Source organism: Tachypleus tridentatus, chromosome 8 (assembly GCF_004210375.1).
Source record: "Tachypleus tridentatus isolate NWPU-2018 chromosome 8, ASM421037v1, whole genome shotgun sequence".
In the NCBI taxonomy this organism is placed as follows: Eukaryota; Metazoa; Arthropoda; class Merostomata; order Xiphosura; family Limulidae; genus Tachypleus; species Tachypleus tridentatus.
The window spans coordinates 153,957,792-153,977,553 of record NC_134832.1 but is presented as its reverse complement, the minus strand read 5'-3'; the positions used below and the strand labels follow the sequence as shown (position 1 = coordinate 153,977,553).

Sequence of the window (19,762 nt, the reverse complement as noted above, 5' to 3'; positions counted from 1 at the left end):
AATATCACATTCAAATATAATATTAAACTCTACATGTTAATAAATTAAATCACACTGTGAGACAAAGATACACATCACATCTTACACACGTGAGTTCACACATTTCCATCCAATGGCGATATGCAACACAAGTTTCAATAGTATTCTTTATTTAATATGTCATAATGGTTATCATGTAATTTTCATGTTATTATGAATCTCATATAATCAGGTAGCTTGGTGTAGACGTTCTGTACAAATAACGAGAAACAAAAACAAACGTGTATTATATTAATAATACTTAATGTTACATTCTGGAGATATAGGTGACTATTTTATGTACGTTTACAGAACTAACTGAACAGTATTGTTAACAGAAGGACTATAATTTTAAATATTAAAAAACTTCTATCTTACCATCAAATTACACTAAACTATGAACAGTTTACGTAGTGTTTTGTGTGGCGAACGTAGTGTTTTTGTGTGTTGATAAAACTAACCAGTTATAGCTACGTGTCTGCGGTAAAAACATGTGGTAATTGTTTTTTTTTTATTTCGTTTTCACAGCTTGTCTACAGCTGCTTTACTTTCATCAAAAAAATTGTTTCAAAGAACATAAAATAAGGCATCTCTCGTGCGTCATGTTGAAAACGATTATTTTAAAATATGGATTCTAATCCACAGATATAACAGTAACTGTTGTATCACAGGAAACCGGTTTTTCTTGACCCAGGCTTTCCTCAGTTTGGACCTTTCCACATCTCCTCAAATATTTATCAGCCACAATTGCTGGTAGAGTCAACAAAATACCCGCCACGCTCAGTATAGAGTATCCTATCCACATACCCAAGTAGCCACCAAAGTAACTGAAGATCTCAATATTCTGGAAAACAGTAATAAAGTAAACATTGAAAAGTGTCGACCACAATGTACGTATCAACCTGAAGACAAGTTCCGTATTAAAACCTAAAAATACATTTTCATCATCTATATAAGGTAATAGTGATTTCTTTATTATCTGTTAATAAAGTCGAATCATTGTGTATTATCTTGTTCTGGTAAGTATTCGTGCTTTGAAAACGACTTACGTTATGTTGTTCTGTTTCTTTGTTTGTTTAAGTTAATAACAAATATACACAACCAGATAGATGTGTTATCAACATGATTAACATATAGAATGCCATCTAATGAAGCTTTGTATCAAACTGAGAACAGTGATATCAACATGGTTGAGATACAGAATATCATCCAAGAAAGGCATTGTATCAATCTGGCAGCAGTGATATCAGACTGTTTTAGATATAGAATGTCATCTAATGAAGCCTTGGATCAATCTGGTAGCTGTGGTAAAAGGCTGACTGAGATATAGAAAGTCATTCATCGAAAGTTTATTTCAATGATATTAAAATATCTATTGATGAATTTGACAGTCGAAATATTATTATAACAAAAACTGTGTACTTTATCCGTATATAAGATGACTAGGTGTTTCATAATTATAACACATGACAAGGTGTCTGATACTGAAAGATATAACCAAGGAAATATTGATATAAAGCATAACGTAAAAGATATTGACTTGAAAGGTAGTTATGAAGTTTTGGTATTAACAACAATAAACAGATATAAAGACACTCGTATGTTATATTTTAGAATAAAAAGTAATATTCGAACATTTACTCTGGAATCTGTAAACTGTATAATTGTTAAATGTTTAAAGCAACCTGAATATTACAAAACTTAAAGTAATAACAGACTATTTACCTGAAAAGTTGGGTAATACTTATAGACAAGACTCTCAGATTTACTGGGTTCAATAGAAACGAGAAGGACTTGTTCACTGGATAAAAATGAAATCGTTAAAGTCAAACTTAAAGCTGTTAAAATTGAAATACAAATGAAGTAACATTTTGTGTATTAAGAGTTGTGATACTATAGTATCTTTATTACTTCATAACGTCATTGAAAGACAAGGTCAGTAACAAAAGGTGTAGTGGATTTGGGCCAAAAATAAGAGTGAGATGATCGTAGGGCAATTGATATTGACCAGGTGTCACTTGTAATACACAGTAATAAAAATACTAGTCATTTCTTACATCTCAGTCATTATTGTATAATGTTTACTGTATCTCAGAAGGATATAAACAACAACTGAGATTTTCCTAAAATATCAGAAACTAAAAACTCACTGTTCGTAGGTTTATCTGGAGGCCTTAAATCAGTATCTACATTGATCAGGCTAGAGCTTTGAAAATGATATCTTCAGAATATGTATAACATCGTTATGAAATATTTTCATTATTTCAAAATATAGTATAGTGAACCGAAATTAACACTTACAGAATATTGTAGTTTTACGAGTTTTGCTTATAATAAGTTTGGTTTGGTTTGAATTTGGCACAAAGCTACACGAGGGCTATCGGCGTTAGTTGTCCCTAATTTAGCAGTGTAAAACTAAAGAGAAGGCAGCTAGTCATCACCACCCACCGCCAACTCTTGGGCTACTCTTTTACCATCGAATAGTGCGATTGACCGTCACATTATAGCGGCTCCACGGCTGAAAAGGCGAGTGTGTTTTTGATACAACAAGAATTCGAACCCGTGAACCTCCGATTACAAGTCGTTTAACCCACCTGGCCATGCCGGGCCTTATAATAAGTAATTAGCTATTTGACGTATCATTTGGTTTAATGTACATGATATATTCAGTAATTCCATACACTCAGTTATGGTATGTGATGAGTTATTATTGGAGTTAAATTAAAGTGAAGCTAATACTGAAGTTAAATTACTATTTCGTTAGCATTGGAGTTATTTAAAGTGAAGCTAATACCGAAGTTAAATTATTATTAAGTTAGTATTGGAGTTATTTAAAGTGAAGCTAATACCGAAGTTAAATTACTATTAAGTTAGTATTGGAGTTATTTAAGGTGGAGCTAGTACTGAAGTTAAATTATTATTAAGTTAGTATTGGAGTTATTTAAGGAGAAGCTAGTACTGAAGATAAATTACTATTAAGTTAGTATTAGAGTTATATAAGGAGAAGCTAGTACTGGAAATAAATTACTATTAAGTTAGTATTGGAGTTATTTAAGGAGAAGCTAGTACTGGAGATAAATTACTATTAAGTTAGTATTGGAGTTATTAAAGGAGAAGCTAGTACTGGAGATAAATTACTATTAAGTTAGTATTGGAGTTATATAAGGAGAAGCTAGTACTGGAGATAAATTACTATTAAGTTAGTATTGGAGTTATATAAGGAGAAGCTAGTACTGAAGTTAAATTATTATTAAGTTAGTATTGGAGTTATTTAAGGAGAAGCTAGTACTGGAGATAAATTAAATAGAATTTGGTATTGGTGATGAACCGAAATGAAGATGTTATTGATGTTAAATGAAACTGAAGTTAGAAGCGTAACTTGAAGTTATATTACACTAAATTTTAGTACCATGTGATTTTTATGTATAATTGTTCCGATCATTTTACTTCATCAGAACTTAAATAATTTGTACATTGTATGTTTATGTGGACCATATTTGCATTACTATTATATTTTTAATTATTCTGTGTGAGTACAGATTATTGTATGTGATATATAAAAATCTTATTTACGTTTGTATATACATTAATAAGTATTCAATCGTGTGATAGCTAAGAAAGCTGTGGACCACAAAATTTAAAATTCAAATTCCTTCATAGAGATGGCCAGGTGTTTGACACTAGAGGGCGTAATAATGTGACGGTCATTTTTCCTTATTTCTTTGTTTTAGAGTTGACAATGGTATCTTTGTCTTATTTATCCATACTAAATAACGGACCATTTTAGCTATTGAGTTACTCTTTTATCTGTGTCTGACCAGATTACAATTATAAAAACATATAGTATATCCATTCAGTATACATGATTGGATACACGTATAGTGTGCGAATAATATAAAAATACATGCAATAAACATTAATATTTTTCATGTTAAAGTGTGTTTGTAAGTTTACTTGAAAATTAATAAAGGTTGGCTTTGGCTGATTGTAACGTTAAGTATGTTAACAAATGTAACGTTAACAAATCACTAAGCCTCAGATTTTAATAAAACAAAATAAAGACGACAACAGTCGCTGTACAAACATCTCACTCTTAATTGAACTTTTCCTACCTATCTTTAACTTCATTTTCAAAGCTCATTCAACACTTTTGTGCTTTGCATGACATAGTATCATGTAATAATACCAAATTTAGAAACGTATATATCTACTAGCACATCAATTCACTGGTCTTCACCGTGGATAAGAAGTTATAAACTGTGTATTATATACAATATACTTAGATATAAATTATGTTTCGTGTTAGAAAATGTAACTCATATTTATATTTCTGAATCCTAAATTAAGAATCTTTAGTTTTAGCACACTATGACTCTTAAGGGAAGGCAAATCTCACCTGACGAAATCTTTGGTAAGTGTCCAGTTGCTGCTTTTGTTGGCCAGTTGAACCCAAAAATCCATTATGTAGGTAAACTAGAAAAATATTTCATAAATAAAAAATATATTCATTGTACGAAACAACAATTAACTTAGAAATTGAAAGAAAACATTAAAATCACGTTTAAAGTTTCATATTGTGTATAACAATAAAACATCATTACATAAATAAGAAAAGTTAGTAAAACTAAATCTGTTCTACAAGATATCTATTTTAAATACATTTTCTAAATATTTTAATGTTAAACCTACAAAGCTTAAGAGCTGTTTTAGAAACAGTTGTTCTTTGATAGCTCGACCCTTTGGGAACAGTGAATAACATTATAAAAACTGGATTAATATTTATATTTATTTTGTTCAAACTCTCCAGTTTTGCTACCAGGAGAGTGTCCGATAACCATTAGGTCACAGATGTTATAACAGTGTGGCTGAAAAGTATATTATGTTAATATTATTGCCTGTGTAGTGGGATTATACACAAAATTCTTGTGACTTCGCTGATTATTAACATAATTTAAGTAAAGTGTGGTTTATAAGATATAATAAGTTTCTTACTGGAACCTTTATGAACATTCATCACAAGAGACCACCTTTGGCAATTATAAACTGAACACCAAAGACCTATGAGAATGACAAACTGCACTTCATGTTGTTTAACTTAAAAGACAGTGATTCGAGGATATTTCATTGAACTTACGAGTACACTATACTAGTCTCAAATGCTGTGATGTTTATTGACCACAGACCAAAAGCTCTAACATAAACTTAAACACTAATGTATCTGAGAACGGCTGGTATGGGTATTAACACTTTTATTGATAAGCAGAGGACAATGTTTCGACCTTCCTTGTTCATCATGCTGTCATGATTGTTTAAAATAGTCCATAAGAATTGGCACTTGATTTTTTTTCTTTCTCTAGAGTACAATGTTTAGAAATATTCCAGTCGAAAACATATTTGATAATACTGTCAGAATGATGTATGCACAATGATTCCAAGTTTCTCACTCTAAAAAAGAAGGGTCCATCTTTCGAAAGTTATACAGTTATTGGGTTTCACCATTTTGTATCAAGATCTCTTGAATACTTGCTTTTCTGACATCATGAATACACTAGAAATATGTCTGTTATTGTACTGTTATCTTAATTTAATCAAAGTTTTAGTAAATACCAGTGGATAATGTTTGAGTAAGATGTCACGACATCACTCATAAACACAGTGATTTAACTATAGTTGAACAAGTTCTATATCTACTAGTGTCAAAATAAAATAACATCAGTAGATTAATTAACATTATTTATTATGCACCAACTTGTTAAAAAGGAATCCTGATGTTAAAAACTTTTATCTTGACTGTCACTATGACTTTCACGTTACCTGGTATTGTTCATGAGGTAGAGGCCAAACTCTGCTTTCTTCTTCAATGGTGTAAGTAACTTTCCTAAATAAATAAATGTTAACTGATCAGAAACACTTAAGATACAAATAATTTTCTTCCATCAACGATACATTTAATAATTCTCTTTTGAGAAATGTTTCTAGGATATTGTCAGGGCAGCAGCGTATTATGTTTCAAGAATCTTAGGACAAAACATTTTGTTTTCGGGAGACATAAAACTGAAGACTGTGAGGACCGCGAGTTGTCTCTGCCATACATAGGACAAAATATCATGTCTAACGAACACAAAGACTTTTATTTTTATTAAATCAATCTTATAAATAAGTTTAATACCTGAACAGTGATTTATTTTATATTAAAATCTAATACCTTATCAAAGTTATTTGTCCACTATACTGTAAAACACTTTTTTGTTCCTATGTGTAATTCATTATAAAACTGAGGTTTTCCTCCTAACTCACCGTAACTTAGGTATGGAATGTGAGTGATGTAATGAGAAATATTATTTGTGACATAAAAGGAATCTTGGAGTAATAAGAGCAGTTGGACAAAAGGCTGACTTTGCTACATCCATGTTTACTTTACTGTCTTTAGAAGAAAAAAAACGGACATAAGCAGTAATGAAGTCTGATAATAAACATGAAAATGATAAATAAGACGGAAGGTATTTATATTTACAGAATATTTGAATGTTTTGTGATACTGTTATTTCATTATCTACATAGATCTGATTCTAATAAAAATCATGAAGACGGAAGTTAAGTTTATATACAAAATCTTCTAATTATAAATATCCACACTATAGTTTTTAACTTTACTTACTTTAAACAGTTGAAGAGAAAGTGATTATTTAAACCGAAGTCCTCTAATGTTTTAACTCACGTGTTTCTGAAGTTTAATGGTTTAGGTACTTATTGTTGAAGAGTTAACCATAACTAATTAGAAACGTGATCGAGTTATGAAGAGTGAAACTGACGTTCAAATAATGTTTGGAATGACTTTGTTTCGGCTAACAATAACGACTCTAGTTGGCATAACTGGGAGCCATTTTGATATTTATTGCAATACTGTTAACCTGTGAAGTAATGTTCGTTATTATATTCAAAGTTGTTCAGATTTAAACCCAGGCTGAGAAGATCAGTTAGTGTTTGGAATTCTGATTGGTTAGAAAGGTTTAATATGAACTTTAGAGTTTCTAGTCCTTCATCATGTGGAATGTAAGTATAAAGAGAAGAAACATCCATAGCGTAAAGAAGACAGTTGGATGGTAACTGTCCATCACTATTAATATCCTATATAATATTATGAAAATGGATTAATCATGTGAGGAAAGATACAGGGAATAAATTGTATGCATTATTAAACAAAAGTGGACAGTTTTTCAGCAGCCATGGATTGTTTAACATGAGTATTTTAAGTAAGTGATACAATATACCAGGAAAGTTTGTCTGGATATCAAATACCGAGGAGTTTCCTTGTTAATTTTATTGTCTTGTAGAAGTTAGTTTATCAGATATTGTCTTAATAAACAGAGTTGTAGGACGTTCTGAGAATTTATTATATATATCAGTGTCTTGTAGATTATGATTAGATTATGTTATTGTTAATATGATATGGTCATCTTTGTTAAGAATTACAATAGGTCCACCCTTGTCTGCTGGCTTTATTATTATTATGATATTTTTGTTTCATTAAATATTGTTTACAGCACGTTTTCTTTTTAGTTGTCCACCGCTGGTACAGCGGTAATTCTGAGGACTAACAACGCTAAAATCAGGGATTCGATTCCCCTCGGTGGACTCAGCGAATAGCCCTATGTGGCTTTGCTATAAGAAAACACACACAGTTTCTTCAGTTAATATTAATAGGTTATTATTTGGAAGATTTTAAAGTTTTTTTATTATGTCAGTTTTTAATACTTTCATATAACTCTCCAAACGTGGGTCATTGTTTGGTTTATGTTCATTTTCGGTTAGGTAAGGTTTCTTAAGAAATATTTTACGTAGTCTTGGTTTCCAGAGAATTGAAGAAGGACAGAAAGATGTTCTGGCTCATTAATATAATTGTTATTTGGACAGATGTTGAAACCTCAACTAAGACTGAGTCCTGGTTTAAAGAGAGTTATGTTGAATGTTAGAGATATGTGAGAAGTATTCATTCTTATCTCTATGTTTAATAAAGTCACTGTTATTTTCAAGAGATATGTTAGTTTAAGAAGGATTGTGTGTGTTTTTTTCAGGCTGTTTATTATGAGATAAATGTATTTTAATAGTGCTTAATGTTATGGTTGTTTCTTTATGAAAAATAGGGTGTTGTTACAAGAGCTGTTCGAATCGGTGTTACTGACGGGAAGCTGATGTTTGTTGTCTTTTAAACAAGAATGTGTCAGTTTTGTATGTAAATGTTTGTAGTTATTATTTTAATTCTATAGAAGGATTGTACAGGTGATGATAGTTGGAACTATCTTTATCTATATCGACAGAGTTTTGTCAAAATATTTTAGTGATATTCATGAGTTCTAAGAAGATGTTTTCAATTACCCGTTGTTGAAGTTCTGGTAATGTGATCCTGTTGTTATCACATGCTAATACTGTTATCATGGGATACTATTGTTAAAATTTGTTAAAAGGACTAATTTATTGTTGAATTGCTTACCTGTTGTGTTGTTTTATGTGTTAAAATCAGAGAAATGTGTCTCTCTGTTTACCTGTCAGTGGATTACACTAGAGAGAGCTAGTTTAACTTGTGGTCTGAGAAACGCTACTTATATATATAAAATATTTACACAACAATTTGATTTTAGAGTGTAAATACGTGTATTTATTGTTACTGTGAAGTTACTGTTTTAAAAACACCTTTTAACTTACTGTCTTGACTGTTTTTTTTATTAAAATATACTATTACTATCATGTATTCATTTAATAAGTTCTAAAACCACAGTTTATACCTTGTTTGTTATCACAATACGCTATTACTAGTATCACATATGTATAATAACTCCACTGTACCTTGCTGAGCTTTGTTCAGATCTTCTTACCGAGTATATTGTGTTCCTACATTTTCTCAATATTAATTTTGTATTACTGGTATACAACTGAGACGTGATACTACCAATAGGTAGTGCTTGACGTGACCTGTTTACTGGGGCGAATAGTGGGATCAAACCCTGTCGCCGATAGTGCTCGTACTTTCACTTGTGGGGATTTCATAAATGACGGTCAGTCCTATTATTCGTAGGTAAAAGGTAGGTCTCTTTACGGCTAACAGAAGTAGGGTTGAAGCTTACGTAGTCCTAGAACATCTTTAATGTTAGATGCTTTTTGAAACAACTAACAGTTTCTAAAATATCCATACAAAAACCTTTGTCTACAAGAATGTCCGTATGAAATGCATTTAAGTTTCATAGTTAATCTATTGTCAGATAAACAAACGTTCAAAACGGAGCATACATACAGTTAATTATAATGGATTCAGTAGTAAGTATTGTTTGTTTTAAATCGTGTTCCGTTTATATATTATAAAATACTAATTTCGGTTTCAAAGCTAAATTATAAGTAAATCTTTATATGATGTTTAAAGGGATTTTTTATCCCATCGTTCTTGTTTTGAATGCACTTCAACACTGTTGTTAATAAAACTTAATGAAGAATTAATGATAAAGGAACATAATTCTTGTTACCTACAGAAATACAGTTTAGTTAGAATTTCTTAGAAGTGTATCCCTAAAAATTACTTCAATAACTGTCTTATTTTGTTTATATTGTGAAAGTATTCTCTCGATGCTTCACGACACATATCCCATCAAATGGACGATATATTGTCATCGTGGCTGAAATCTACGACTTCATAAATACCTTTAAATGATATACCATCACTACTGTTTACTTTAGGTTCTAGTGTTTATTATGTGTAGTTTAACTGAGTCACACCTGATCATGTGTGTTTTGTTCCAAGTAAATAATTTCTCTTACCTACAAGGTTGACGACAAAACCCTTCACAATAATGAATCATTCGGTTGTTCTCAACAAACTCAGATGCACACTGAATATCATCATATTCTAAGGATGAGAAAACAACAAAACACTATATTCTAATGTGCATGTGTACAGACAATAAGATTTATTGAAAAAAAATATACGTAACAGAGCAAATATGGTGTATATGAATATATGTACAAACCAAGAACTATACATAACAGAACATATACAGTCATGTGAAAAAAGTAGGACACCCTATGAAATCCTGTGTATTTTGTAAAATTTTTGGATATATATATATATATATATTTAATCTCAATTTTAACAATACTGAGAGATTATACGAATATAACTAAACAATTAAAACTGAAGAAAAGACTTTTCAAGATCTTCTGTAAATGTCATGCTACAAAAATGCATATTCTAACTGAGGAAAAAGTTAGGATATCCTACCCTCTAATAGCTAGTGTTACCCCCTTTGGCTAAAATCACTGCAGTGAGACACTTCTTGTAGCCATCTACCAGTCTCTGACATCGGTCTCAAGAAAGTTTGCCCCACTCCTCAATACAGAATTATTTCAGCTTTGAGATGTTTGAGAAGTTTTTTGCATGTACAACTCGTTTCAAGCCACCCCACAGCATCTCAATGGGATGAAGATCTGGGCTTTGACTCAGCCATTTCAGGACTCTCCATTTCTCAGTTTTCAGTTAGTTCTTGGTGGATTTACTGGTATATTTTGGGTCATTGTCGTGTTGCAGGGACCAGTTCCGCTTCAGATTTAATTTTTGTACAGATGGTCTCACATGATCCTCAAGCACCCTCTGATACATAGTAGAATTCATGGTGGATTCTATGATTGTGAGCTGTCCAGGTCCTACTGCAGCAAAGCAGGCCCAAACCATGACACTTCCACCTCCACGCTTCACAGTTGGTATGAGGTTCTTTTCCTGGAATGCTGTATTTGATTTACGCCAGACATGTCTTCTGTTCTGGTGTCCAAATAATTCAATTTTGGAATCATATGTCCCAAAGAACATTATTCCAGAAGTCCTGGTCTTTGTCTATGTTCTCTCTGGTAAACTTCAGTCTGGCCTTGATGTTTCTCTTAGAGAGCAAAGGTTCCCTTCTTGCACACCTCCCATGCAAGTAACAGTTATGCAGTCTCTTTCTGATTGTAGAGGTATGCACTTTCACATCAACAGTAGCCAGAGTCTGCTGTAAGTCCCGTAACGACATTTTAGCATCTTGCGGTCTGCTCTCAGGGTGATCTTCCTTGGACGACCAGATCTGGGCATGTTGGCAGTTGTTTTGAAAGCCCTCCACTTGTTGACTATTTTCCAGAGAGTGGAATGGCTGATTTCAAACTATTTTGAGATCTTTTAAAATCCTTTACCAGACTCATAAGCTGCTACAATTTTCTTTCTGAAGGCCACAGACAGCTCTTTTGCTCTTATTTTGAATTTATTTACAACAAAGAAAACAGGACAAAAAGGCAAGACATGAAATATAAACAAGCAAAAAAACATTAATATGTACAAATGGAAAGAGAAAACATGAATATTTACAAATGAATTTACATCCCTAAATTCAGGAACTGATAGTCCGCTTCTAGGCAGAGTAACAGCGGAACCTGGCCCTACCCAGTATCGAAAAGTACGACACCGGAGCCTGCTCGAAGACCAAGTTGTTCCGAGCAACCCAGATGACGTACTTAAAAATGGTAATGGCATACTGAAAGGAAAAGGCCCATTTGCCAAAGCCCCGCGCACGAGATTTGGAGACATTCAGCTTGGCGGCTTTGGCCCGAGAGTAACGATTGACGATGGCCAGCACTGAACCTAAGGATGTGAGTTTCTCGAGAAACAGGTTCACATCGTCTGCATGCGCGACATACGTCACGCACGAATCCCCCGGCATCTGGAGACCACGCACCGAGACTGTGTGGTACAGATAAGAGAGCAGGCACTCGATAACCCACACATAAAATGTTGGGGACAACAGGCAGCTCTGACGAACCTGCAAGATGGGAAAGGAGGACGTCAGGTACCTGTTAACCAAGATGCCACGAGGAAAGATCGTCAGACTGGATCCTTACAGATAAGTGTAATTAGCCCATCTAGCGTTCCCGATGGCAGTAACCCCGCAGCCAGACACTCGTTGAAAAGTTGGACGAAAGAGGGTCCGACGACATGCCAAACGTTACTGTAAAATTCCACCGGCCCAGGACACTTATTAAGCTGCATGGACCGAATGGCCGACCAACACTCGCCCAAGGAGACTGGTTTCACCAGCTTTTCGTGAAAGGAAGGGTCGATGGAGGTCAAAAGCCGAGTAATGTCATCTCACAACCCCTTGTCCACGGGCGAAGCCAAAAACAAACGGCGATAGTAGCCGAGGCACGCATCCAGAATGTCGGAGATTCAGATGACGATTGACCATTCTCCAACACCAGACTGGAGATGTGTCGGGTCTTAGCCCTCTCCCGTGTCTTGCACAGCAGAACCTTGGTGGCAGATCTGGGATCGAGCGACTTGATCAGACTAGAAACGCTCGCTGCACGGAACAGCTTGGAATAATCCAAAATCTATATCCCTACGTAGTGTCTCAATGTTCCAGAGGACCCAGCGATCAGTCGGTCCGCCACGAAGCAAAACAGCCAAGATGTTCTGCTAGCCCCGCAAGGTCAGACAGCGGGCCCGCAAAATCCCCATGCCAGCTTGCCGCAGCTTGGGACCCGCCCACCACGAACCAGTGACAGACTCGACAGAACAGATCCCCCGATCAAGGACAAGCAAAGCGTCTCCAACCCGATTCTCAGCAAGGAGGACCTTGCGCCTCCACACACCGGGGCCCCGAGAAATGGAATGTGGCGAGAAACGCCCAATGGTCAGACACCTAAAACGAGACATCCCCAACCCGATGAACAGCAGCCCCATTGAGGATCTGCCGTAGGCTGGGTGTCACATAGAACCAGTCGAGGCGGCAACAAACACCCCGTCCGGTCCAGGTAGCCATAAAAGCAGATCCATGCATTGCACACCAGACATCGGAAAAGGCGAAATACGACAGCACCGCACGCAGAGACCGCGTAAATGTACAAATCAAGATTCAAGATCTATACATACACAGAACAAACAAATCAAGATCTATACAGTATAAGTAATTGAAGATCTATACATAACAGAACAAATATGTACAAATCAAGATGTATACATAACAGAACAAATACAGTATACTTGAAGTAATGTACAAATCAAGATCTATACATAACAGAACAAATACAGTATACTTGAAGTAATGTACAAATCAAGATCTATACATAACAGAACAAATACAGTATACTTGAAGTAATGTACAAATCAAGATCTATACATAACAGAACAAATACAGTATACTTGAAGTAATGTACAAATCAAGATCTATACATAACAGAACAAATACAGTATACTTGAAGAAATGTACAAATCAAGATCTATACATAACAGAACAAATACAGTATACTTGAAGTAATGTACAAATCAAGAAATCTATACATAACAGAACAAATACAGTATAACTGAAGAAATGTACAAATCAAGATCTATACATAACAGAACAAATACAGTATACTTGAAGTAATGTACAAATCAAGATCTATACATAACAGAACAAATACAGTATACTTGAAGTAATGTACAAATCAAGATCTATACATAACAGAACAAATACAGTATACTTGAAGTAATGTACAAATCAAGATCTATACATAACAGAACAAATACAGTATACTTGAAGTAATGTACAAATCAAGATCTATACATAACAGAACAAATACAGTATACTTGAAGTAATGTACAAATCAAGATCTATACATAACAGAACAAATACAGTGAAGTAATGTACAAATCAAGATCTATACATAACAGAACAAATACAGTATACTTGAAGTAATGTACAAATCAAGATCTATACATAACAGAACAAATACAGTATACTTGAAGTAATGTACAAATCAAGATCTATACATAACAGAACAAATACATACATGAAGTAATGTACAAATCAAGATCTATACATAACAGAACAAATACAGTATACTTGAAGTAATGTACAAATCAAGATCTATACATAACAGAACAAATACAGTATACTTGAAGAAATGTACAAATCAAGATCTATACATAACAGAACAAATACAGTATACTTGAAGTAATGTACAAATCAAGATCTATACATAACAGAACAAATACAGTATACTTGAAGTAATGTACAAATCAAGATCTATACATAACAGAACAAATACAGTATACTTGAAGTAATGTACAAATCAAGATCTATACATAACAGAACAAATACAGTATACTTGAAGTAATGTACAAATCAAGATCTATACATAACAGAACAAATACAGTATCAAGATCTATACATAACAGAACAAATACAGTATACTTGAAGTAATGTACAAATCAAGATCTATACATAACAGAACAAATACAGTATACTTGAAGTAATGTACAAATCAAGATCTATACATAACAGAACAAATACAGTATACTTGAAGTAATGTACAAATCAAGATCTATACATAACAGAACAAATACAGTATACATTGAAGTAATGTACAAATCAAGATCTATACATAACAGAACAAATACAGTATACTTGAAGTAATGTACAAATCAAGATCTATACATAACAGAACAAATACAGTATACTTGAAGTAATGTACAAATCAAGATCTATACATAACAGAACAAATACAGTATAACTGAAGAAATGTACAAATCAAGATCTATACATAACAGAACAAATACAGTATACTTGAAGTAATGTACAAATCAAGATCTATACATAACAGAACAAATACAGTATACTTGAAGTAATGTACAAATCAAGATCTATACATAACAGAACAAATACAGTATACTTGAAGTAATGTACAAATCAAGATCTATACATAACAGAACAAATACAGTATACTTGAAGTAATGTACAAATCAAGATCTATACATAACAGAACAAATACAGTATACTTGAAGTAATGTACAAATCAAGATCTATACATAACAGAACAAATACAGTATACTTGAAGTAATGTACAAATCAAGATCTATACATAACAGAACAAATACAGTATACTTGAAGTAATGTACAAATCAAGATCTATACATAACAGAACAAATACAGTATACTTGAAGTAATGTACAAATCAAGATCTATACATAACAGAACAAATACAGTATACTTGAAGAAATGTACAAATCAAGATCTATACATAACAGAACAAATACAGTATACTTGAAGTAATGTACAAATCAAGATCTATACATAACAGAACAAATACAGTATACTTGAAGTAATGTACAAATCAAGATCTATACATAACAGAACAAATACAGTATACTTGAAGTAATGTACAAATCAAGATCTATACATAACAGAACAAATACAGTATACTTGAAGTAATGTACAAATCAAGATCTATACATAACAGAACAAATACAGTATACTTGAAGTAATGTACAAATCAAGATCTATACATAACAGAACAAATACAGTATACTTGAAGTAATGTACAAATCAAGATCTATACATAACAGAACAAATACAGTATACTTGAAGATCTATACATAATGTACAAATCAAGATCTATACATAACAGAACAAATACAGTATACTTGAAGTAATGTACAAATCAAGATCTATACATAACAGAACAAATACAGTATACTTGAAGTAATGTACAAATCAAGATCTATACATAACAGAACAAATACAGTATACTTGAAGTAATGTACAAATCAAGATCTATACATAACAGAACAAATACAGTAACTTGAAGTAATGTACAAATCAAGATCTATACATAACAGAACAAATACAGTATACTGAAGAAATGAAGATCTATAATGTACAGTATCAAGATCTATACATAACAGAACAAATACAGTATACTTGAAGTAATGTACAAATCAAGATCTATACATAACAGAACAAATACAGTATACTTGAAGTAATGTACAAATCAAGATCTATACATAACAGAACAAATACAGTATACTTGAAGTAATGTACAAATCAAGATCTATACATAACAGAACAAATACAGTATACTTGAAGTAATGTACAAATCAAGATCTATACATAACAGAACAAATACAGTATACTTGAAGTAATGTACAAATCAAGATCTATACATAACAGAACAAATACAGTATACTTGAAGTAATGTACAAATCAAGATCTATACATAACAGAACAAATACAGTATAACTTGAAGAAATGTACAAATCAAGATCTATACATAACAGAACAAATACAGTATACTTGAAGTAATGTACAAATCAAGATCTATACATAACAGAACAAATACAGTATACTTGAAGTAATGTACAAATCAAGATCTATACATAACAGAACAAATACAGTATATACTTGAAGTAATGTACAAATCAAGATCTATACATAACAGAACAAATACAGTATACTTGAAGTAATGTACAAATCAAGATCTATACATAACAGAACAAATACAGTATACTTGAAGTAATGTACAAATCAAGATCTATACATAACAGAACAAATACAGTATAACTGAAGTAATGTACAAATCAAGATCTATACATAACAGAACAAATACAGTATACTTGAAGTAATGTACAAATCAAGATCTATACATAACAGAACAAATACAGTATACTTGAAGTAATGTACAAATCAAGATCTATACATAACAGAACAAATACAGTATACTTGAAGTAATGTACAAATCAAGATCTATACATAACAGAACAAATACAGTATACTTGAAGTAATGTACAAATCAAGATCTATACATAACAGAACAAATACAGTATAACTGAAGTAATGTACAAATCAAGATCTATACATAACAGAACAAATACAGTATACTTGAAGTAATGTACAAATCAAGATCTATACATAACAGAACAAATACAGTATACTTGAAGTAATGTACAAATCAAGATCTATACATAACAGAACAAATACAGTATACTTGAAGTAATGTACAAATCAAGATCTATACATAACAGAACAAATACAGTATACTTGAAGTACAAATGTACAAATCAAGATCTATACATAACAGAACAAATACAGTATACTTGAAGTAATGTACAAATCAAGATCTATACATAACAGAACAAATACAGATCTATACATATACTTGAAGTAATGTACAAATCAAGATCTATACATAACAGAACAAATACAGTATACTTGAAGTAATGTACAAATCAAGATCTATACATAACAGAACAAATACAGTATACTTGAAGTAATGTACAAATCAAGATCTATACATAACAGAACAAATACAGTATACTTGAAGTAATGTACAAATCAAGATCTATACATAACAGAACAAATACAGTATATACTGAAGAAGTAATGTACAAATCAAGATCTATACATAACAGAACAAATACAGTATACTTGAAGTAATGTACAAATCAAGATCTATACATAACAGAACAAATACAGTATACTTGAAGTAATGTACAAATCAAGATCTATACATAACAGAACAAATACAGTATACTTGAAGTAATGTACAAATCAAGATCTATACATAACAGAACAAATACAGTATACTTGAAGTAATGTACAAATCAAGATCTATACATAACAGAACAAATACAGTATACTTGAAGTAATGTACAAATCAAGATCTATACATAACAGAACAAATACAGTATACTTGAAGTAATGTACAAATCAAGATCTATACATAACAGAACAAATACAGTATACTTGAAGTAATGTACAAATCAAGATCTATACATAACAGAACAAATACAGTATACTTGAAGTAATGTACAAATCAAGATCTATACATAACAGAACAAATACAGTATACTTGAAGTAATGTACAAATCAAGATCTATACATAACAGAACAAATACAGTATACTTGAAGTAATGTACAAATCAAGATCTATACATAACAGAACAAATACAGTATAACTGAAGAAATGTACAAATCAAGATCTATACATAACAGAACAAATACAGTATACTTGAAGTAATGTACAAATCAAGATCTATACATAACAGAACAAATACAGTATACTTGAAGTAATGTACAAATCAAGATCTATACATAACAGAACAAATACAGTATACTTGAAGTAATGTACAAATCAAGATCTATACATAACAGAACAAATACAGTATACTTGAAGTAATGTACAAATCAAGATCTATACATAACAGAACAAATACAGTATACTTGAAGTAATGTACAAATCAAGATCTATACATAACAGAACAAATACAGTATACTTGAAGTAATGTACAAATCAAGATCTATACATAACAGAACAAATACAGTATACTTGAAGTAATGTACAAATCAAGATCTATACATAACAGAACAAATACAGTATACTTGAAGTAATGTACAAATCAAGATCTATACATAACAGAACAAATACAGTATACTTGAAGTAATGTACAAATCAAGATCTATACATAACAGAACAACATATACAGTATAACAGAACAAATGAAGAAGTAATGTACAAATCAAGATCTATACATAACAGAACAAATACAGTATACTTGAAGTAATGTACAAATCAAGATCTATACATAACAGAACAAATACAGTATACTTGAAGTAATGTACAAATCAAGATCTATACATAACAGAACAAATACAGTATACTTGAAGTAATGTACAAATCAAGATCTATACATAACAGAACAAATACAGTATACTTGAAGTAATGTACAAATCAAGATCTATACATAACAGAACAAATACAGTATACTTGAAGTAATGTACAAATCAAGATCTATACATAACAGAACAAATACAGTATACTTGAAGTAATGTACAAATCAAGATCTATACATAACAGAACAAATACAGTATACTTGAAGTAATGTACAAATCAAGATCTATACATAACAGAACAAATACAGTATACTTGAAGTAATGTACAAATCAAGATCTATACATAACAGAACAAATACAGTATAACTGAAGAAATGTACAAATCAAGATCTATACATAACAGAACAAATACAGTATAACTGAAGTAATGTACAAATCAAGATCTATACATAACAGAACAAATACAGTATACTTGAAGTAATGTACAAATCAAGATCTATACATAACAGAACAAATACAGTATACTTGAAGTAATGTACAAACAGTACAAATCAAGATCTATACATAACAGAACAAATACAGTATACTTGAAGTAATGTACAAATCAAGATCTATACATAACAGAACAAATACAGTATACTTGAAGTAATGTACAAATCAAGATCTATACATAACAGAACAAATACAGTATACTTGAAGTAATGTACAAATCAAGATCTATACATAACAGAACAAATACAGTATACTTGAAGTAATGTACAAATCAAGATCTATACATAACAGAACAAATACAGTATACTTGAAGTAATGTACAAATCAAGATCTATACATAACAGAACAAATACAGTATACTTGAAGTAATGTACAAATCAAGATCTATACATAACAGAACAAATACAGTATACTTGAAGTAATGTACAAATCAAGATCTATACATAACAGAACAAATACAGTATACTTGAAGTAATGTACAAATCAAGATCTATACATAACAGAACAAATACAGTATACTTGAAGTAATGTACAAATCAAGATCTATACATAACAGAACAAATACAGTATACTTGAAGTAATGTACAAATCAAGATCTATACATAACAGAACAAATACAGTATACTACAGTATACTTGAAGTAATGTACAAATCAAGATCTATACATAATACAGTACAAATCAAGATCTATACATAACAGAACAAATACAGTATACTTGAAGTAATGTACAAATCAAGATCTATACATAACAGAACAAATACAGTATACTTGAAGTAATGTACAAATCAAGATCTATACATAACAGAACAAATAC

The 19,762-nt window shown here is 31.5% G+C and overlaps 1 protein-coding gene across 1 annotated transcript; it reads right to left on the bottom strand.

Moving 5' to 3' along the window:
* Positions 1-448: 448 nt before the first annotated feature.
* LOC143224334 (uncharacterized) lies at positions 449-9,903 on the bottom strand. Its single transcript, XM_076452726.1, has 5 exons — positions 9,826-9,903; positions 5,833-5,896; positions 4,415-4,491; positions 1,744-1,819; positions 449-862 (listed from the first exon to the last, which is right to left on the bottom strand). Exons 1-5 carry the CDS (start codon positions 9,864-9,866, stop codon positions 653-655), a joined length of 468 nt encoding a protein of 155 aa, XP_076308841.1. The 5' UTR covers positions 9,867-9,903; the 3' UTR covers positions 449-652.
* Positions 9,904-19,762: the final 9,859 nt, after the last annotated feature.

Excerpts from the sequence above, each read along its gene's own strand:
- LOC143224334 (XM_076452726.1), bottom strand. The coding sequence starts at position 9,866 with ATGATTCATTATTGTGAAGGGTTTTGTCGTCAACCTTGTAG. Across the intron at positions 1,820-4,414 it reads CTTACCAAAGATTTCGTCAG|TGAACAAGTCCTTCTCGTTT; the intron begins GTGAGATTTGCC and ends ATTTTTATCCAG. Across the intron at positions 863-1,743 it reads AGTATTACCCAACTTTTCAG|AATATTGAGATCTTCAGTTA; the intron begins GTAAATAGTCTG and ends ACTGTTTTCCAG.